General features: G+C 38.4%; 1 protein-coding gene across 1 annotated transcript in view; it reads left to right on the top strand.

Moving 5' to 3' along the window:
- The window catches only part of LOC128251409 (uncharacterized), a 191774-nt gene that overhangs the window by 164424 nt on the left and 3745 nt on the right, over nucleotides 1-23605 (top strand). Inside the window, exons 9-11 of the mRNA XM_089345840.1 lie at nucleotides 10358-10533; nucleotides 18700-18842; nucleotides 20974-21024. Coding sequence (XP_089201966.1) covers nucleotides 10358-10533; nucleotides 18700-18842; nucleotides 20974-21024 — 370 coding nt within the window. The remainder of the gene's footprint in view (nucleotides 1-10357; nucleotides 10534-18699; nucleotides 18843-20973; nucleotides 21025-23605) is intronic.

The raw sequence follows: 23605 nt of genomic DNA, 5'->3' as shown, positions 1-23605 counted from the left end.
GCTCTCACTTGGCTTGCCGGGTCTTCTCACGTACTGCATATTTCCAAAGGTCCCGGTCACTAGTCATTGCCTCGGTGAGGCCTAAAGTTCGAAGGTCGTGCTTCACTACCTCATCCCAGGTCTTCCTGGGTCTACCTCTTCCACAGGTTCCCTCAACTTCTAGGATGTGACACTTTTTCACACAGCTATCCTCATCCATTCTTGCCACATGTCCATACCAGCGCAATCGTCTCTCTTGCACACTACAACTGATGCTTCTTAGGTCTAACTTTTCTCTCAATGTGCTTACACTCTGTCGAGTTTGCACACTGACATTACATATATATATATATATATATATATATATATATATATATATATATATATATATATATATATATATATATACATATAAAGTAAAAAGTTATAAGATGCATATATTTCTTTCACCAGTTGATATCTTTGAGATTACAATGTTTCACTGAAGTTTTTGTGTAAGATAAATCATTTTAAATGTGTGCATCTGTGTATAGGTTATAAATAACACAGTGTAATCGTACAATTTACAAAGTAAAACAAGTATAAATGACAAGCATATCAGTTCATACGATATCATGTTTACATCCATTCTTCAATGCAATATACACATACAACGACAAAATTTTATTTCCATAAATTAATATATGGAAGACAATCATTCAGAAAAGAGTTTTTTTATAGAAGAGAGAAGGCTATTTAGTAAGATAGGAGAGGTGTCTGAAAAGTCTTGAGCCTCAAAGAAACAAAACATGGAACAAAGCTTCTGATGATTTATTTTTCAACATAGTCCCCCCCCATCCTCGATGGCTGAATACTTTCTCCAGCGGTGCTGAAGCGCTGTTATCCCCGTTGCAGAAACTTCCTACAGCGTCTATGAGGTCATTGTCACTGGCAAAATGGCGACCAGCCAGGGCTTTTTTCATTTTTGGAAATAGATGAAAGTCAGAGGGGGCTAAGTCTGGCAAATAAGGCGGATGGGGAACAAGTTCGTATCCACAATCATGAATTGTTGCCATGGCAACCACTGAGGTGTGGGCTGGAGCATTGTCGTGGTGAAAAAGGAGTCTTCTAGTGAGCATTCCCGGCCTTTTTTCTTTGATTGCTTCTCGGAGGCGTTTCAGGTGCTGAGAATAATACAGCCCTGTCACGGTGTGACCCTTTTCAAGGCAATAGATCAGCAAGACACCTTGGGAATCCAAAAAAAACGGACGCCATGACCTTTCCAGCTGAAGGAATAACCCTGGCCATCTTTGGGGTAGGAGAAGATGTGTGCTTCCACTGCTTTGATTGTTCTTTGGTTTCAGGCTGGTAGTGATGGACCCAACTTTCGTCCATAATAATAAAACGAGGAAGAAAATTCTCTTCATCAGCGTCAAACAGTTCCAGATTGCTCGTGTACAAAGTGCACCTGGTGCGTTTCTGTTCAGGAGTCAAAATGCGAGGGACCCACCTTGCAGAAACCTTTGAGAACCCAAGTTCTTTTGTCACAATATTGTCTGCTCTTTCAGTTGAGATGCCCAGTCTCTCGGCAATCTGACGACATGATATTGGGCGCTCTTGCATTATCATACCAAGAACAAGATCAAAGGTTGTCCTTGGTGGTTGCAGTTGGAGGTCTCCCTGGTCTTGGATCATCTTCCACGCTTCCGTTCATTTACCCAGTGTTTGACTGTTCCATATGAAGGAGCATTGTCTGTTAAGGTTCTCACCATATATTCATGGATTTCTGATGGAGTCATGTCTTTCAAATGAAGGTACTTTATGACAGCACGATACTCAGTTTTCTCCATTTTCCTTGTAAATTCGAAGCTTGTTTATTCAAAAATCTGCAGCAAATAAAATTAAAATATCAAAATCATGAAAATGAGCAAGAATACTCCGAAAAGACTGTACTTACCAGAAAATATTGTTTCAACTATATAGCAGCCCTGATTCTAGGTTAGGCTCAAAACTTTTCAGACACCTCTCGTATCAAAAAGGAAGCAGTAAATATGCATACATACATGCATATATACATATATATATATATAAATAAATAAATATATATATATATTATACATAGAGAGAGAGAGAGACAACGAGAGAAAGAGAGATATGTATATTAAAAATGGGGTGGGGCGGTTTATGGAATTACCCTGGGTTTTCGGTTCATAAAGGTTTTTGCTTTATGGCGTATCGTCAGACCTCAAAACCTTTTGGCCTAAGACCGCTTCTAAATATGGAGCGGGGAAAAGATTGGGATTTATGTTTTCTGCAAACGATCCTTTTCCGTTCCCTGGCAAGAGGCTATCCTAGAGACCACGTGGTTTCTGTTAAATAGAACACAATTGCAGCGCTTCTACATATTTACTGAAACCACGGGTCTCTCATAAATATGAAAGGATTTGATTTCAGATACTCCAGGAATGGACTATACACCCGTATGCTGCTGGAAAAGATAATGGACGTGATTAGGTGTATGAGGTGAAGAGTTGAGGCTTTTCTACCCTCCATATTTAGAAGAGGTTTTAGGCCAACAAGTTTTGGGGTCTCGTTTTTGGGGTATCGTTACGCCATGAAGTTAAAACCTTTTTGGACCGGAAACCCAGGGCAATCCCAGAAACAGGCCTTCCCCAGTTTTAAAATCTACACTGCTCTACGTCTTAGAGAATGCTTCTTCTCCGGATTTATATATATACGTATGGATGTCATTAATCAGTTTATTTCAAGATATTCTATTTTTCACTTTATGTTAACATCCGTTGGCCAGCTAATTTCCACAACTGTACACAGTTTCTCTATGTATGTATGTGTGTGTGTGTGTGTATGTATTATGTATGTATGTATGTATTTATGTATGCATATGCATGTATGTATGTATGTATGTATGTACGCATACACACACACGTGATATAAATGTGACTGGTCCTATCCCAGGAATTCACAGTTTTTGGGTTTTATTACAAATGGAGGAATGGGAAATGGAGTATCGACCCATTTTGCATCGGACACTTGTTGGTTGGATAGTGCATAATTGCATGTGTTGCATCCTCCGGTGCAGATGCATCTCATCTGGTGTCTTGTTTTAAAGAAGAGACCTCATTAAATATTCTCGGTTTCACTTGGCCTGTTGTTGCCAAGAAGTTGTTGACTATAATGCTATAATCCAAGAACCTAATTACAACATGCCAAGTGACACCGAGTACTCTCCCACCTGCAAGGAATCGATGCAAGATGGGTCAAAACGATTGTTGTGGTGAATAATGATTCTCATGAACTTCATTTTACATTTTCCTCCTCCTCTTCATCATCATTATCGTTTAACGTCCGCTTTCCATGGGTTGGACGATTTGAGTGAGGACTGGTGAAACCGGATGGCAACACCAGGCTCCAATCTAATTTGGCAGAGTTTCTACAGCTGGATGCCCTTCCTAATGCCAACCACTCAGAGAGTGTAGTGGGTGCTTTTACATGTCACCCGCACGAGGGCCAGTCAGGCGGTACTGGCAATGGCCACGCTCAAAATGGTGTCTTTTATGTGCTACCCGCACAAGAGCTAGTCCAGGGGCAGTGGCAACGATCTCGCTCGAAAATCCTATGAAGGCCAGTCAGGCGGTACTGGCAACGGCCACGCTCAAAATGGTGCATCCCATGTGCCACCCGCACAAGAGCCAGTCCAGGGGCACTGGCTACGATCTCACTTGGCTTGCCGGGTCTTCTCACGCACAGCACATTTCCAAAGGTCTCGGTCAGTAGTCATCGCCTCGGTGAGGCCCAATGTTCGAAGGTCTTGCCTCACCACCTCAGCCCAGGTCTTCCTGGGCCTACCTCTTCCACGGGTTCCATCAACTGTTAGGGTGTGGCACTTTTTCACGCAGCTATCCTCATCCATTCTCACCACATGTCCATACCAGCACAATCGTCTCTCTTGCACATCACAACTGATGCTTCTTATGTTCAGCTTTTCTCTCAAGATACTTACACTCTGACGGGTATGCACACTGACATTACACATCCAGCGGAGCATACTGGCTTCATTCCTTGCGAGCTTACGCATGTCCTCAGCAGTCACAGCCCATGTTTAATTTCCATGTAGCATGGCTGTTCGTACACATGCGTCATACAGTCTGCCTTTTACTCTGAGTGAGAGTCCCTTTGTCGCCAGCAGGGGTAAGCGCTCTCTAAACTTTGCCCAGGCTATTCTTATTCTAGCAGCTACACTTTCAGCGCACCCACCCCCACTACTAATTTGGTCACCCAGATAGCAGAAGCTATCGACTACCTCTAGTTTTTCTCCCTGGAATGAGATAGAAGCTGTTTCCTGTTTGTTTACAGTGTTTATTGCACCTGAACATCTGCCACCATCATATATATTTATATATCCAACAGTAATGTATATAAATCTCTCTGTATATATGTTTGTGTGTGTGTCTCTGTCTATGTGTGTGTGTGTGTGTGCGCGCGCGCATTAATTTTATGGCGATGAACAGTTTTATGAACCCCTTATTAATATAGCAACATCAAAAGTATACTTTAGAAATTTTAATTCTTCTTTACTAGTCTTGATCTGTTAATCACGTGTTCACTCTTGTTCTACTCCCTTAAAACTTACTATAGTCAGGAATAAAAGGTAGGTTAAATTGAAACAACCTATTTATGACATCTTTATCCTGTCTAAAACACATCCTCATAGCAACTTTTAAAGGATCTTACGAAAGGTTGATTTTACGGACAAACATTAAATGTACATGATTAGTTTGATCAAATATGCAGTAGAAGACAATAATGACACATTGATATCCATCCTGATTTTCATGTAAATTTCCATTTTCTATTTTTACCTCCACAAAGGATTCAGTGGAATTGGAATTGAAGAACCATAAGACAAAGACACCATTGCTTGAAGCCGTTTCCCTGGGTCACCTCGGAATAATAAACTGTTTAATAGCCCGAGGTGCAAACGTAAATGATGTTGATGGTGAAGGCAACAGTTGTTTGCACCTTGCTTTGAAAACAGAAGTGTTCGATTCCGAGGGAGCACCCATGGATATACTAAATGAAGTAAGTTTTAAATTTGTTTGTGTATATTTATTTATATATATATATGTGTTTGTGTGTATTTCTGTATATGTGATTCTGTATGTATGAGTTTGTGTATGTGTGAGTTTCTGTGTGTGTGTGTGTGTGTGTGTGTGTGAGAGAGAGAGAGAGAGAGAGAGAGAGAGAGAAACAGATAGATAGACAGACAAACTTTGCTTATCGTGAATCAATTCCCACCTCTCAACCTCCATCCTCCATTCCCATTTCGTGATCCAGTCTCTCCTTATGATCCGAATTATATTATGTAACAAACAATATTCCATCTCCTTTCACTCTCAAAGACGTCGTCTCACCTCGGTCGAGAGGTGACCCATCTCGGATGTTGGCCATATAAACACAGCCATCACAATATGAGGGAGAAGTGACCTATTTAATAGAGGAGATATTATTCTCAATTAACAATGATGCAGGATAGAAGAGATGTCTGAGCTTTATAGTGCAGCTGCCATGGTAAATACATCCGGTCCATTCTATGAAGAATTCTGACTGAAAACTGCTCTCTACCCCACTTCTTGTACACGAAATACGTCCACTGACTTCTTGTGGACATGTCATAACAATGTTCAATGTTAGGACACTAGAGAATGAATACAATGAAGCATGGTCCTTAGTGAGTTTTCTTGTATTTAAGTTCTGTATGTACACTCATGCACACACACACACTCACACACACAAGTAAGGATTTTCACTTTGAGTATTCATCTTGTAAAATGCTGTTTAAAGCCCATTCACTGTATTCGGCTATCTCATGTCATCAACAGTATGGGCTTAAATACTACTGGACTTTTTGCTGTCATCTCATAAATAAAGCAGATTGTTATACTTATATTTTTCAAAATTAAGATAAACAAAGTACTTTCTTTTAATCTAAAACATATTCTCCTTCATTTTCTACAATGCTCTTCCATCTATCTGGTAGACTTGCAAGTCACCTCTTCCAAAATTTACTTGTCCAGGATTAAAAATGCTCCTCCATTACTGTTCTGACTTTGTCTAAATATTGATTTTGAAGATTGCGAAATAAATGATAATCCGATGAGGCAATGTCCGGCGAATATGATGGGTGGGGCATTGTTTCTCATTCAGACTGCTCCAGCCTTTGGAATGTCATGCTCGCTGTATGTGACCCAGTGTTATCCTGATGGAAGAATAACTTTCGTCTTGAAACAAAAGATGGTCGTTTTCCTCCTGTCGCTGACTTTAGCCGCTCACACTGCTCACAGTAGATCTCCTTTGTTATCGTTTGGTTTGGGTTTAAAAGTTCAAAATAGACTCAACTTTTCATATCTCACCAAACAGTTAACAACACCTTATGTGGTTGAAGATCTTCTTTACCCTGGGGCACCGGTACTTCTCCTTTTGCCACCCAATGTCTATGGCACTTGATATTTTTGTAGAGAACCCGTTTCTCATTACCAGTCACTATCCGATTCAGAAAATGTTCATTCATGAGATGTGGCAGCAAAGAAGAGTTCATTTTCGTATCCTGCATGTGATTAGACTCGGAAAGTTTGAGAAGAACCCATTGATTCAATTTGCTAATTTTTCCGATGGCACAAAGGTGTCAATGAATGGTTGAAGGACCAAATCCAAGCTTCTCTGGTGGTTCCTCAACAGTTACAATGGGAGTGTTTGCAGGACGAGGCTCGTCTTCTAGGCTGTAGATTCATACTCAGAATTTCTGGAATCACCATTGACACTGGTTCACGCTTATTGTCCAATCGCTATATACTGCATTAATATTCCTTGCACTATCCGTTGCGTTACCTTTATTGAACCCATAAAGCAAAATATGCCGAATATGCTCTTTTGTCACTTCTATTACAGCTTTGAAAAGTTAACTGTTAAAATCGAACTGCACTTTTCACAACTTGCACTATGAATAAGCACAATGTAAATTACTACCTGTTTTTATAGCAAGTTGATGCAGGTAGTTTAACCCGTCCCCCTCCGACTATTAGTTCAGGAAATTGAACTTAAAATTTGTTCATGGGATGACCCAATACTTCAGTATTTTCTTCATGTCCGTAGATTTTATAAAATATGAAAGAAAGTGGAATTCACTCCACTCTTTATTCGACCCATCTTGTACTGTTGGGGCATGGGTGCATGTGTGCCTTTGTAGGCGAACATCTCCGCATGGTTGTGAGTGTGTGTGTTTATATGGATATCTTTAGGGTTGCAAAAACTGACCTCGTCTCTGCTTGTGCCACATAAAAATCACTAAGTCCACACTGTTGAATGGTTGGTGCTAGGAAGAGCATCCAGCTGTAAAAATCCTGCCAAAACAGTTACAGAACTTTGGTGCAGGCTTCTACCTGGCCGGTTCTTGTGAAACCATCCCACCCGTGCCAGCGTGGAATGCAGACTTTAAACGATGATGACGACGATGATGATGGTGATGATGATAGTATATATATATATATATATATATATATATATATATATATATATATACAGATATAGGGCAGGGAATCGTCAATTAGTAATAAAATTAATAATTAACAATTTTGCCAAGTAGTTCAGTATGAAAAAACCCTTATCGGTAAAACCATTTATAATCATAAATATACAGGGATTAGCATGAGTTGCTTCTCCAACATACTGAGAATTTAGAAATAGCAGTCAAAGAACTACTGATTCCAAACTACAAATTTTTTCTCTAACGGATGGCGATATTTATGGTACACACAGAACAAAAAACAGAAGAGAAAAGCAAAAACAAACCTGCCTTTAGTTAATCGGGTAAGACGTTTCACGGTTAAGGGTATGAAGTTACCCTATTCCGATCTTCAGCCACAATATTCGAATAAATTTGAAAGTGTCTAATAAAAACTCATGTGAATTTTGACCATGCGACATCAAAACCACGTGAGGAAGGCACTTAGGAAATTTATCGGCTAGTGAGTTCAAACACTTCACTCCAAAGAATCTATTCTATGTGCGTCACAAATAGTCCCGTATAAAAAATTTGTAGTTTGGAATCAGTAGTTCTTTGACTGCTATTTCTAAATTCTCAGTATGTTGGAGAAGCAACTCATGCTAATCCCTGTATATTTATGATTATATATATATATATATATATATATATATATATATATATATGTTTACTACCACACATATGTCTATTTCTACATACATATATATATACGCATGTCTACACATACATGAAAGTCATAAATATAATATAATAAGAAAAGGGAGTCAGGTGCAAAGTGGGGTCATACATAATCTCTATCATTGTTTAACGTCCGTTTTCCAAGATGACATGCATTGGGCAGTTTGAGTGGAAGCTTCCTACGTGCCACATGAGCAGAATCCTAAATATTGTATTCAAATTTTAATTTTAATTCAAATGAGGAAAATGCTTTTTTTTATTCATTATATAATTGATTTCTTCATAAATATAAAATGTGTCTGAAACCCATTTGTGCTCTGATTTATACTACACCACTTTGGGGGCCTTCCCTACGTTGGATCTGGAACTTAAAGTGGAATGTTCACTGCATGCCTGAGTATACCTTTGTGTTTGTTAACATATACATGGGAACTTATATCGATTGGTCTGTCCATGTGAATGTAGATATAAGTGAAAGAACAAGTCTATCTATACATTAGTATTTACATCAATGTCCACATATACCGTTGATACGCGGATATGCTGTACTGAACCCTATCTTGGTATCCTTATTATTAGAATACCTTTAAGGCGGTGACATGGCTGAATGGTTAGCACGCCGGGCAAAATACTTACTGGTATATCGCCCATCTTTACATTCTGAGTTCAAATTCCACCAAGCTCGACTTTGAGTTTCGTCCTTTCGTAATCGATAAATTAAGAACCAGTTAAGTGATGGGGGGCAATGGGATAGACTTACTCCCACCCCACAAATTTCAGGCCTTGTGCTTATAACAGAAAGTATTATTAAGATACCTAGATTCTGTTGGATTCTGAAAATAATTTATAATGTCTCGACTAACGACCCTCCTTGTTTCGTTCGGTTTCCTTGTATGACTCCACTGTCTTGTTTTTGTTACCAACTTTGACCCTCTGCAAATCCCAAATTGTGATTTGGTTGGGGGCCAACTGCCCTTCGAAGCCACCTATTGTCATTCAGTGCTTGAAATGAGGAGTAGAAGTACAGCTGACAAATGATGAAGGGTCGTTCTTTATGTTACTTGTCCTGTTTTCCATTTGTTTCTCTCGTTGTTTATGTATTCGACTCTTTTCTATTCGTATTTCATGTTGTTTACTGTTTGTGACTTCCTGTACCCACATATGCATGTATATGTATGTGTGTGTGTGTGTGTGTGTGTGCACGCGTGTATGAATATATATGTATGTGTGTACATATCTATATATATATATATATATATATATATATATATATATATATATACATGTATATATGCATCATCTAAATATTGGTAGATCTTTTGGCATTTATTGTCAACTGTTGCAACTCTCTGTTTCCTTTATGAATAAAGGTCACTATACTAACAGACTTCTGTTGTATTGTTGTAATGTCTTCTTTGGTGAGAAGAACAGACATTGACACCCAACTACCACCCCACCTACTGGAATTGTCTCTCAGACTATTAGTGTGAATAATTTGTTAATAACTACAATGTGTTGGTGTGCTGCCTCAGCTCTGACATTAATTCCTACTTCCTTTACTTTACTTTCATCATTCAAAGATGCTTCTTGCTTAATTAAGGAAACATTAATGATATGTTTGGTTATGTCTGTGTGATATTGATTTTGTTATGTTATGTTGTTGGTGTTTCTGTTTCTGATATAACTTATTTTATTTGTTCTCATGTTGTGTTATATTCATATATACAATACTCTTTCTTATGATATGGCCACTTGTCCGCCTTTATCAAGCCAATTGTGTAGATAGGTTCTTGTTGGTTTGTTGTTCCTATATTTGACTTTTTTTTATTGAATATGTTGATATATGTCTGGTTTACAAGTAAATATTTACTCACTAAATATCAATAAGCTTGATGTTAATCAATAAGGTTTGTCCTACTCAATACAATGACAAAATATTTAAAAGATGTCTAAGTGTTGAAAATCAAGTAAAACCATGAAAATGGGAAATGGACGCAATTAAAGATGATGTAGGAACTCAATATTTTATAATTGGTTTAATTACTGGATAAACAACCTATGAGTAAATTTAGATGTAATTAGGGGCATTTGTTATGAATATTTGTGTAATATTGTTATCATTTTATATTTCATCATTTGTAGTGCTGCACCGACCTCAACCTGAAAACGGAGGAACGGCTCTCTGGTGTGGTTGTTGCTAGATATCTAGCCAGCCAGGGAGCCGACTTGCACCATAAAAATAATAACAATAACACACCATTGGACCTTATTAAGGACCCAAATTTGAGAAAAAAATTTGAAACATTTTTACCACCAAAGTAAGTATTTCCTGGCAATGAAAAGATAAACCATTACATTTTCTATTTTGTATATAATCATGTTTATATGTTTGTTTAGTTTTAATTCTACCAATACATTATACTGTCGCTAGTGTTTTCGTCAAAGGCCACACAATAAAACAATATACAGTTGTCAGGAGATCAAAGAAAGAACACTATTTTGATTACATTCACATGATTCGTAGTGTTGACAGTTATACTTCACTGTCCATCCCCACCTACTTCTCTTAGTTCCCTATTTTAAAGATTTCTGATCAATAGGAAAATATAGATCTAAATAATGAAGTGAAGGAATTCCAATTTGAAATTGTTATTTAGAAGTAAGTGGAATTTATCTGTCTACCAACATATTTATCTTGCTTTTCTATGTCTGAATCAGTCAATGTTAAGAATGGTTTCATAGAAAAATAACCTACAAACACACACCAACAGTGTATATGTATATTTCTGCAAATACTGATGGAACATTGCCACATATCTTCACAGCAAAAAATAAGCTGCCAGGAAACGTAAATAATTCAAGTAACACATATACCATTACTAGGTGTTTTAGTCGCCTTAGACTCCCGTATTTTATAAGATTTGGCAATTTCTTTGCTATGCATCTCTCTGTATTAACTACTTAAGAAGCTGACACATTTCCCCCTTAATGAATACACAAAACTTTCTTTGACTGATGAAATTTTGATATTACTCTTTTACTTGTTTCTTTTTGATGGCGGCCATGCTGGAGTACCGCCTTTAGTCGAAAGAATCAACCCCAGGACTTACTGTTTGTAGGCCTTGTACTTATGTGCCGGACCGCTAAGTTACGGGAACGTAAACACACCAGCATCGGTTGTGAAGCGATGGTGGAGGAACGAACACAGACAAGAAAAATTAACACAAGCACGCACACACACACACACACAAATACACGCACATATATATGCGACGGGTTTCGTTCAGTTTCCCCCTACAATATCCACTCACAAGGTTTTGGTCAGCCCGAGGCTATAGTAGAAGACACTTGCCCAAAGTGCTACGCATTGGGACTGAACCCAGAACCATGTGGTTGTTAAGCAAGCTACTTACCACACATCCACCCCTCTGCCTATTGTTTATAGATCTTGATTTTGAAACTTTATAATTCTGTTTTATTCAAATGACAAGCATCAGAAGATCTTCTTTGCTTTTACAAATGATCGTTTATGGGATTGTTCTAATTATAATAAGAATATAATGTCTACAGAGCGCAGCTGAATGTACTGGAAAGGGGGCAAAATAGGGGGCAGAAAAAGCAGCAATTAATCAAATAAAGGCAGCAATAGAAGCTTGAAGTACACGTACGATACATGTAATAAAACACCCCCAAAATGAGGGAAACAGTAAAAGAGTTATATAAAAGAAAGAATACATAGGTACACGAGGAAGAGTGTTAGGGAATTTCAAGAAATATGGAAGTTTTGAAGAATGCAGTGTCCTGATAGCTAACAAATGATATCAGTTTATTTCATGCATCAACAATTGTGAGCAGCCAAAAATATTTCTGAAAGTCATGGGTGTTGCACTGCTTTTTTCTTTGTTATAAGCATGTCTGCTGGTGTTAGGTAAATTGCATTCAAAGAGATTGTTGTTGGGAAGATGGTGGATATTCTTGTGGGATTCCACCGAGTCAGCTGTTAGACATCAAAATGTTGTTGTGCTGATACCAAGAGAAAGAATACATTTAAGATATGGTGACTGACAGAGTGTATTTGCCTAGTTGTACGTAATATTCTAGACTGGATGGGGTTCCAGATTGGAGATGCAAACCGTTTGGACGTACCATATCCATACAGATAACTCGACAAAGTGCCAGACAAAGCATTTTCAGAGAGATGCTAAGATACTTTTGATCTTTTTGATAATTTTAGGAATGTGAATCTTCCTTCAAAAGTCATTCTTGACATTAATCCCGAGATCCAATTCATCAGTAGACTTCTTCAGTTGGATGTTATGGAGGAAAGAGGTAAATTCTGGGTTTACCTTCCATAACTTATAGTGGTGCACCTATCTACAACCAGCTCGGTTTAGAAATCCATTGCTGCAATATGTCCAGGTGAGGTTGAAGGAATGATTTGTAGTGTAGAGTAACATGCTTCAGTTTGGCATCTATTCAATTAGTACATACCAGAAACAACAGTGGGCCAAAAGCAGATCCCTACCAATCTTTAGATGTGATTCTATAGGGTGTAGAATGGTATCTTTACACTGTGGCTACTTCTTGTTAACCAAGAATGAATGACATCAGACATTTTGTAAATTAAACCTCACACAAGAATCAGGCAGCTTCACCATAATTCGTTTGTGTGGCAGAGAATTAAAGGCTTTGGTGAAGTCAAGATAAATAACATCTACCCAAGAGCCAGCATATGTTATTTAGGCAATTGCTTTCAGAGAAATCTTATTTGATGGAATTAGGGATAAATCCAATCTGTGAGGGTTAGGGTTAGGTTATGCAAATTCCAGATTCTTCAAAGTATCTATCTCTTACACAGAACACCATTAATTTGATGAGGTGGTGAGTGAAACTGGCTGGGCACTAATTGTTAGTTGTTGTGTGATCATCCTTTTTGATGCCCTTGTTGGACAAGATAGGGAGAGGGTTAGGGTTTTGTTTGGTCTGCATGCAAAGACCTTGAAATTACACCCCTGCACGGGAAAAATGAATAATTTACGTGAGGATTATGAAGAAATGTGATCGAAGTGTGAGGGCTCTGTTTCCGAATGTACATTCTTCCAGAACTATTTTCTATCCAGGTTTGATACAATGAGTTTTTCTAATTTAAGTTCTGCCTGTTTTACTCACTTACTTGATATGGTTGGATGCTCTGTTGCATCATTTTTCTTTTATCCTATGTTCCATGTAATCTGTTCACGTTCAGCGTTTCATTGATATTATACGGCAATCTCCCATTTTACACTGTTAAGGCTTCTAGAACATTTATATGGTATTGAAAATTTACACATGGCCCACATTGAATTAAGGATGTGCTAAATTTTAGCCTTGACATCTGTGAAATTGTAAACTCGAAGCCAATCAGTCCAACAGGAGTTCTAGTCAGCATTGTTCCCGTAAAACAAGGAATTTAGAGGTAATGGTGGCTTATCCATTATCTGGTGGATTATCCATTATTTGTTGGATTATCCATTATCTGGTGGATTATTCATTATTTGGTGGATTATTCATTATTTGGTGGATTATTCATTATCTGGTGGCTTATCCATTATAATGGTGGCTTATCCATTAGAGATATATTGGCAAGATTAGAGCATGATTAGAATCACCAAAATGTACCTTGGTCGTGAGGCTGATGACAATTTCACGAATAGTGGTAAATAGCAGACCCAAAGGGCTGTTACCTGTTGTAGAAGAAGTGACTAACTGGGACCAATTTGAATTCAACACAAAATTACATCAAGGAATTAATTCGTTTTTTGTGGACAATGAAAGCTTTTCCCAATCAATATTTGAATAATTGAAATCACGAGTATGAGAACATGGGTGACTGTTTACAGATGCCAAAAGACTGTGTCTTGATTGTAGCTTGGAGGATGGTTAATGTTGTTGTGCTTGTATGTTGCAGAAAAATACCTTTTGCGATCACTGCTTCAAAGTTTCACAAGGAATTGCAGAAAGGTCTGAGTGAAAGTGGACCCTCACACCACTCCATGGTAATTAGAGTGGTCTTAGAGAAGCAAACTGTAGCCAGCCTTGCTGAAAACCCCATTACAGAGTGTAGATTCTACCCAGATGTAACTGTAACAGCATTGGCCACCTTTTAGAATTTAAAATCATTTAAACTGGCAGACATCATCATCATCATCGTTATCCTCTTCATCATTTTACGCCCATTGTCCATGCTGGCAGGGGTTGGAAGGTGATAAGCTCAGGGGCTGCACCAGACTTGGCATGGTTTTTACGGCTGGATGCCCTTCCTACCACCAATCACTCCGAGAGTGCAATGGGTGGTTTTACGTGCCACCTGCACGGGTGCCAGTTGCATGACATCACTTTCAGCCATGAATACGATTTCACTTGTATTGATAGGTTTTCTTCTCAACCAGATCATTGTGTCAAAGGTCTCCGTCATACGCCATTATCCCCATGAGGCCCAACCCGTGAAAAGTGCTTTTTACGTTCTACTGGCACAGGTGCCAGTTACGCGAAACTGGCATCAGACACATTGCCTCCGTGAGACCCAAAGCTTGACAGGTGCATTTTATGTGCCACTAGCATGGGTGCCAGATTGCTCTATGAAGCCCAATGCTCGAAAGATGTTTTTTTAGGTTCCAGTTATGCCACACCAGCATCGGACACAGTGCCTACGTGAGGCTTAGCGCTCGCTCGACAAGTGTTTTTTTTTTTATGTGGGACCAGTACGGGTTCCAGGTACGCTACACTAGCAGCGGCCACATTGCTTTCGTGAGTTGCTTTTTACGTGCTACCAGCACGTGTGCTAATTACGTGACACTAGCATCGGTCAAAACTACGATATCACTTAGCTTGATGGGTCTTCACAAGCACAGTATATTGCCAATGGTCTCAGTCAGTAGTCATTGCCTACGTGAACCCCAACGTTTGAAAATTACGCTTCACTGCGACACGTCCCATGTCTTCCTTGGTCTACCTTTTCCACAGGTTCCCCCCATAGTTAGAGATCAGAACTTCTTTACATAGCTTCCTCGACCATAGGGTTCTTACCAGCACAATCATCTCTCCTGCACACCATATCTAATGCCTCTTGTGCCCAACTTTTCTCTCACGACGCTTATACTCCGTCGTACATGCACACTGACATTGCACCTTCGGTGAAGCATATTAGCTTCAATTCTTTCAAGTTCACGCATGCCAACGGCGTCACAGCCCATGTTTCACTACCATGTAGCACAGCTGCCCGCACACAGGAATCATATAGCGTCCCTTTCACTCTGAGAGAGAGGCCCTTTGTTGCCAACAGAGGTAAGGGCTCTCTGAGATTTGCCTATGCATTTATAAGCAAAAGTTTGTATCTGGATTGAAACCTGTTATGATTAATAGAGGAGGGTGTACTGTTCTTGCTTAGTTTACTGTGGTTCTTCCATTGTTGCATATTGTTTATTGAATATCGTCAGACCAGATTGCATCCCTTTTCCATGTGGTGTTGAGTTATGATTTCAGGGAGCTGCAATGCATAACTTGAGGTATATATATCAGGTGGCAAACCAGGATGAATTAAAGAAGCAATTTGATTTTCACTCGTAGTCGTAACAGAGACTAAGCAATATGCAATGCCTCAGAAGAAGGTTAACAGGTCTGAGGTTGAGGCTGAGCACATGTTTTGGAGGAACACATTTGAAGCGGACAATTTGTCAGAAACTGGTTGTTCAATGTTTCCTTCAGATACACCTATAAAATTGCATCGGGTGTAGCAGATTCGGTGGGTTTTTCAATGTAGTTTGATATAAATAAGAAGCAACAGGGTACCAAGAATAGTTCCCTGCAGATCCTTAGATGTAATTGAATAGGGTACAGAATGTTACCTTAGTTCTGTAATAACTTCTCACTTGCGAATGAAGGAATTAACACAGTTATAAAATTAGAACTCATGCAGACAGCTTCACCGTATTTCGTTTGTGTGGTATAGAATTAAAACTTTGAAGTAGGGATAGATAACATCTGCCCATGAAACACTATTTTTGATTTAGGGGATGTTTTCAAAGGGTTCCATGAGTTGCCCAAAGTAACTAGATTTAAAGGTAAATCCAAATTATGAGGGTTATGAGAGTTTCAAATGTTCCAGGAATTTCTCTCTGACTAAGGACTGACTGGATGGTAATTAGCAGTTTATGGTGAGACTGACTGGATGGTAATTAGCAGTTGATGGTGAGACTGACTGGATGGTAATTAGCAGTTTATGGTGAGACTGACTGGATGGTAATTAGCAGTTGATGGTGAGACTGACTGGATGGTAATTAGCAGTTGATGGTGAGACTGACTGGATGGTAATTAGCAGTTTATGGTGAGACTGACTGGATGGTAATTAGCAGTTTATGGTGAGACTGACTGGATGGTAATTAGCATTTGATGAGTTGTCACCCTTTTTAAACCGGGGAATTAAAGTAGCAACGTTCCTCTGTTCCAGGGTAACAGTTAGTAAAGCTGAATTGAAACAGGCAAAGAAACCTAGTGTAGTAAAAAGAGGATGCCTCATTTGAGATAGAAAATACCATCAAAACAAGAGGAAACATAATTGCACAAAAAGAGTTGTTGCAGGAGTAAATTCAACAGACGTGATGGAATTTAGCCTCCATAGCAGTGAAAATCGCACATTTAGGTTTTCAACTGTAAAAATGCCAGCATTGCATTAAACAGTTGGCTCTTCACAATCTGACTTGGGGATTGATTTTGAAGAGATTGAAGTCTCCGGCTTTGAATATACGTACTTCCAGTTCGCCCCTATGTGTAGGTCCGAATTAAGTGCAGCCATTTTAATCACCTTTTTCATGTGGTTGGATGCTCTGTTGTATGTTTTAAAATTCTTTCTTCTATGTAATCTGTTTTCCCATTCAGCAGTTTGTTGATCTTTCCTCACAAAGTGGACTGCTACGGTCTGTCATATTTCACTTTGGAGTACTTTAACATATTTACGTGGCACCCTGATGTTTTGCATATGGCTCACATTAGATTTTGGATTAAATATTTCCTGAAAGTCATCTGCGGAATCTTAAACGTGAGGTCAGTCAGAACACTGCAACTCAGTACAAACGGAGTTCTGGTCAGCATAGTTCCAGTAAAAACCAAGCAGTTTGGAGGTGATGGCAGCTTTCCCTTCTCTCCATTAAAAATATATTGGCAAGATTAGTGAATGATTAGAGTGAGTTACATGTATCTTGGTAGTGAGTGGCAGTGGAAAGTAGCAAATCTTGTGGGAGAGATGACTACTTGGGACCAGTTTGAATCCAACACAAAATAAAAACAAAAACTCATTAGCATTTTGTCGTCAGTGAAAGGTATTGCAGTCAATCCCTGGGTAATAGAAGTCATATGTATGAAAAGATTGTAGACTGTTTCCATAGATGTACTTTGAAGGGTGTGAAAAAAGTGTTTGTTTTAATTGTAGTTTGAAGGATGGGTAACAACTCTAAGTAGAAGTATTAATGTGTTTATACGTTGCAAACAAATACATCTTGTGATGGTTCAAATCTTCGCAAGGAATTCCTAAAAAGCTTGATCGAACATAGATCTTCACACCAACCCCGTAGTAATTTGATGATTTTGTGTAAAACAAAATGTATCTTGCCATCTATTCGATAGCAATGGTAGAGTAAGAGGCATGGATCAGGCACTGAAAGGACCAACCTGGTAGTTGAACTCTTTCTCACAGTGCTTCAGTCATAGAATAACACTGCACCTTGTAATGGCCTGATCCCCATTCTGAAGTCTGTGGTACAGGGATGGCAGATGGGAACATCACATTTACTGCATTCAACTCATCTCTGTTGAAAATAGTTCCCTGGTTATGTACACACATATCGTATATAAATCTAAAGTCATTTTTCTAATTTAGAACAATGACCTGTTTTGTTACATAGATCAGCCATACATGAAGCTGTAGCAATTGTGTCCTGTCTGTCCATCCATAAAATTCAAAGTCAAAGTATAGACCACTTATTAAACACATTAGATACAATAAAGTGTCATATGTATTTATGTATGTATGTATACACACACACACACACACACAAAAATATATATATATATATTTCTGGAATATATGTTGTTCACTTGGCGTAAATCAGTTTTTGTGATGTATCAATGTCATGACATATCATCATCATCATCATCATCATCATCGTTTAACGTCCGCTTTCCATGCTAGCATGGGTTGGACGATTTGACTGAGGACTGGTGAAACCGGATGGCAACACCAGGCTCCAGTCTGATTTGGCAGAGTTTCTACAGCTGGATGCCCTTCCTAACGCCAGTGTGTGTGTCTGCATTTATATACACACAAATTCGCCCATATGTAATTGTTTGATTGTGGTGTCACATAATATTCTCTACTGTAAATATACACACAATGTAATATTTGTTATAAACGAATGTTATTGATGGGATGTGTTTATGTTTTTGTTCCTCAGGTGTGTGTTTTGTGAAAATGAAGATGCCACAGAGACGTTCTTTCCATGTAAACATCTTTTGCTGTGTAAGAAATGCTGTCCCCAAAAGACACCTAAACGATGCCTCAAGTGTGGACGGAATATAACGAGCAAAACTAGTTTGGGTAAGAATACTGTATGATCTGTCTGTTTGTCTCATGGACTTTATGGTTTGGAATATTGTATTTCATGTTGTTGTGTAGATCCAGTTCTGCCTTTGATAAAAGACGTCAGAGGTGTCTTTTCTCTTTGATATTATACCTCTCACTACTCCCACTAAACATTGTCTTTGTCCAATTAGAAGACTTGTCACACTTGAAGATGGTTACTTTCTGCAACATAAGAATTATAAAGAATACTGAACTATAAATGGTGACTAAATATCAATAAATCACCAAGGTTCTATCAGTAAATACCGATATTTTGTGAGTGATTAGAGCGATTAATGATTTATCAATGTCTTCGGAAACTGATAATTAAAAACACCTGCGTTTACATGAATATCAGAGTGAGCCTTTATAAAATAGGAGATTCAATAAGAAAATCTCAACTGAAGGTTTAGGGACCAACATCAGAGAGGGGACATCAAAAGGGTGGGGAGACGTTGATTGATGTATAGATTAGTATTCTTGAGTATCAGTTCTTCAGAACCGTTTCAAATATCTTCAAAGCAATAATGTGTGGATGACAAGTTTTATGTCGTTAATGAGGTTTTCTGTGAATATAGTGTGTTAATTTAGGACACCAGGCATCACTTTCTGTTCGACCTGCTTTATTAAGGAGGATGAATGACATTGAAATATCTTCAGGTATTTCCCCACATCTGATTGCATTCTGGAGAACTGTGATCATCATCATCATCATCATCATCATTTAACGTCCGCTTTCCATGCTAGCATGGGTTGGACGATTTGACTGAGGACTGGTGAAACAGGATGGCAACACCAGGCTACAATCTAATTTGGCAGAGTTTCTACAGCTAGATGCCCTTCCTAACGCCAACCACTCAGAGAGTGTAGTGGGTGCTTTTACGTGTCACCCGCACGAAAACGGCCACGCTCGAAATGGTGTCTTTTATGTGCCACCCGCACAAGAGCCAGTCCAGGGGCACTGGCAACGATCTCGCTCGAAAACCCTACAGGCCAGTCAGGCGGTACTGGCAACGGTCACGCTCACGATGGTACATCTTATGTGCCACCCGCACAAGAGCCAGTCCAGGGGCACTGGCAACGATCTCACTTGGCTTGCCGGGTCTTCTCACGCACAGCACATTTCCAAAGGTCTCGGTCAGTAGTCATCGCCTCGGTGAGGCCCAATGTTCGAAGGTCTTGCCTCACCACCTCAGCCCAGGTCTTCCTGGGCCTACCTCTTCCACGGGTTCCCTCAACTGTCAGGGAGTGGCACTTTTTCACGCAGCTATCCTCATTCATTCTCACCACATGTCCAAACCAGCGCAATCGTCTCTCTTGCACACCACAACTGATGCTTCTAATGTTCAGCTTTTCTCTCAAGATACTTACACTCTGACGGGTATTCACATTTACATTACACATCCAACGGAGCATACTGGCTTCATTCCTTGCGAGCTTACGCATGTCCTCAGCAGTCACAGCCCATGTTTCACTGCCATGTAGCATGGCTGTTCGTACATTAAAATTAAAAGGTAATTAAAATTAAAGATTACTAGCAGTAACCAATAACAATGAGAGCAGGTGTGTGTATATATATATATATATATATATATATATATATATATATATATATATATATATATATATATATATATATATATATATATATATATCCGTCCGTCTTGAAGTAGCGTGTTGTGTTTGGGGCTGGATCTTCAACGCGCAACTTGGTTGGCATTGGAATTGAGCAGAAGATGAGACGAATGTTGATTAGAGATGTCTACAGGTGAAATGACAAAGTTTTCGTAGATCTGGCATAAATATAAGAAAAGCAAAACAAAACTAAGAGAAAAACTGTTATCAGGTGATAATAAAATGAGATAATTTCAGAATTATATGAATTGTTGAATACCTTAAGAGACAGAGAAGGTTTGGTAAGTTTAGTTTATTCTGTTGTGGACCTCAATTTTGAATCATTACATCGTAATACTGTAGAAATTATACAAATGCTCTCCAAAAGCATATTGTCACCAGTGATGACACGATTGTCTCACAATAATAAAATATGAATTATTAAGAAGGATAAAGAAATTTGACTAAAAACACTTTGAAATGTCTTTTTCAGTTGGTCCAAATTCGTCAAAGATGGAAGTACAAATGGTGGCAGAACCAGTTGGTGAGTATAAAATAACTGTACCTAATTATGTTAGCCCAGAAGAAGCATAGGGTTGGTTTCCCGGTTTCTCTGGCGTATATATTCTTCCCTGGACAAGACACTGGTCTGTAAAATTACTTATTTTTGCCAGCTGAGTGGACTGAAGTGTTTTGTTCAAGAATGCAACATATTGCCTGGTGAAGGAATCGAAACCACAATCTTAGAATCATGAGTCAAATACCCTAAGCCTTGTGCCTCCACTTGCTCTGCCCAATTTGTTTCTATAACACACAAGCGATGGAAAAATGTATAGAAATCAATGTACCTAACTGATTCCTCTAAATCTTCCATTCCCTGAGCTGTTTTGTTTGTCAGAAGGACTGAGAACAGGGCCTATCTCTAATTTCCATTTGAAATGTTAGCTGTCAAATGAGTCGAGGAAATATATTGCTGAAATTTCATAAAATCTTTGTTGCCATGGTTGGAAAAATGGATAAATTAGAAAACACAGTAGAGTTAATATCGTCTGCTTGGAACCAAGAACTAAGATATGTTGTTGTTTAGGGATAAACAGGTGAACAGAAAGTAGAAGAATGTTGACCAAAATCATAATGGTTACCAATTGACCATTGCCGATAGGAATGTCTCCCGATAATGAAAAATTGCGTTTTTTTGAAAGTTTAGCTGTAAAGTAATTCTATTAAAGATATTACTGAAGTTTTATAAAATCAAGGTTAACATGTTTGGTTAAATGAATTTATTAGAAGACACAACAGAGTTGATATTGTCTTTTGGAACCGGGAAGGAAAATATGTTGTTGATGATGTGTAAACAGGTGAGTTGATGAGAAAGTTTTTATTTCTTTCTCTCCTAAGTCCTGGGCACTGTTTTCCGATAAGTTGTTGTTGTTGTTGTTACCTAGTGAGATATTTGTCGTAACACGTTGCTTCTCGTTGGGATAAGTACCAAGGATATCTCTGAGTTGAATATATACTGGAGTCATAAAATAGCAAAAAAAATCAATTATAAACTCGGTATAAGAATATTGATTTTAAAGTTTTGACACAAGGCCAGAGAGCTCGAGGTAGGGGGTATTTCAATTAAATCACCCCAGTGTTCAACTGGTGCTTATTTTCTCCACCCTTAAAAGGATGAAAGCAAAATCAACTGAGGCAGAATTTGAACTCAGAACATTAAACCGCAAGAAATGCTGCTAAGCATTTTGTCCAATGTGTTAACGATTCTGCCAGTTCACCGCTTTAATATGTATAAGAAACTTGATTTGAAACGTTAGCTGAATGCCAGCCAGTTTGGGGAAGTGGGTAAGTTGATTATGTCCACACCAGTACTCAAAGCTTTCATCTCTGAAATGTAACCTTATTTTGTCATAACAACATCTTCTGCCCTCATCTAAGATTTTACCTTGTGCTACCCTCTATGGATTTCTATTGTTTTCTTGGGTATAGGACCATATCCCTACAATTTGGGATTAATAACTTCCATTGTCCAGTAATGTTCAGATGTTATTGTTCTCGTTTCATTCCATATCAAACAATTTGTTGTGAAATATATTTGTTTATATATGCGACAATAATTAAATATATTTCATAAAGCATGATAATGACATTTTTTAATTAGTTAATCTTAATTAGCATAAGTGACAAATGGTATAGTAGTGTTGATGATGTGGGATGTAAGTAGGGTTACATGCTCCTTGTAATGTTGTTCTTAAATTAAAAATGGCATCTGAAAGACAGTTTCTGTCAATTAATGGTGTAACTTTTGTGTTCTTAAATTTACTTGTAACTGGGTTTTCAAGCCATGGAGGTCCACCACATTGATAGAGGAAACATCAAATGAGTGGGAAAACTTTCACTACTGTATAAAATAGGGTCAACATAGACATCCTATTTTCTTGAAAACCAGTTCAGCTGTATCATTTCAGATATTTTCCCTGCAATAATATATGGATGGACAGTTTCCTTATAAGTTGTTAATGAGGTGATGTCTTTTAGAACACCTGATACCACTTTCTGTTCCACCTGTGTAAAACAATTCATTGCTCACCTTTAAAAAACAGAACTTCATTTTTTTTTAGTGAGTTTTCAAATATTTCACATCATATCCTGTTAAACTGTGATGTAAGTAGTTAAAATTAATGATTACCAGCAGAAGCGTTCAAGAAAGAGAGAAGTTGTGTGTTTATCCTACTGGAAGTTGTCTGTCATGTGTCTGTTACTGGATCTTTGATGACCAACTTCCCTGGCATTACAATTAAGCAGAAGATAAGATGAATGCTGGTTAGTAAAATCTAGAGATGAGGCAACAATGACATGTCATACATTGGACACAGATAGAAGAAAAGAAAGGGAGAACTAAGGGCAAAGAGTTTTATCAAGTGATAATTAAATGAAATAACGATAACATTGTTAGATTATGTATGTGGTTTTAAGAGATAGAGGAGATTTAGGACAGTCAATCAATTTGGTTGTGGACTTAAATAACTCAGTTATCACATGGGGTCACTGTAGAGAGTATAAAAAATCTTGACCAAACCCATAGTGTCACCAGTTGACCATTGAAGATAGAAATGTCTGACAAT

Source organism: Octopus bimaculoides, chromosome 30 (assembly GCF_046866305.1).
Source record: "Octopus bimaculoides isolate indiv1 chromosome 30, ASM4686630v1, whole genome shotgun sequence".
NCBI classification, from domain to species: domain Eukaryota; kingdom Metazoa; phylum Mollusca; class Cephalopoda; order Octopoda; family Octopodidae; genus Octopus; species Octopus bimaculoides.
This window is presented reverse-complemented; position numbering and strand designations above follow the sequence as displayed.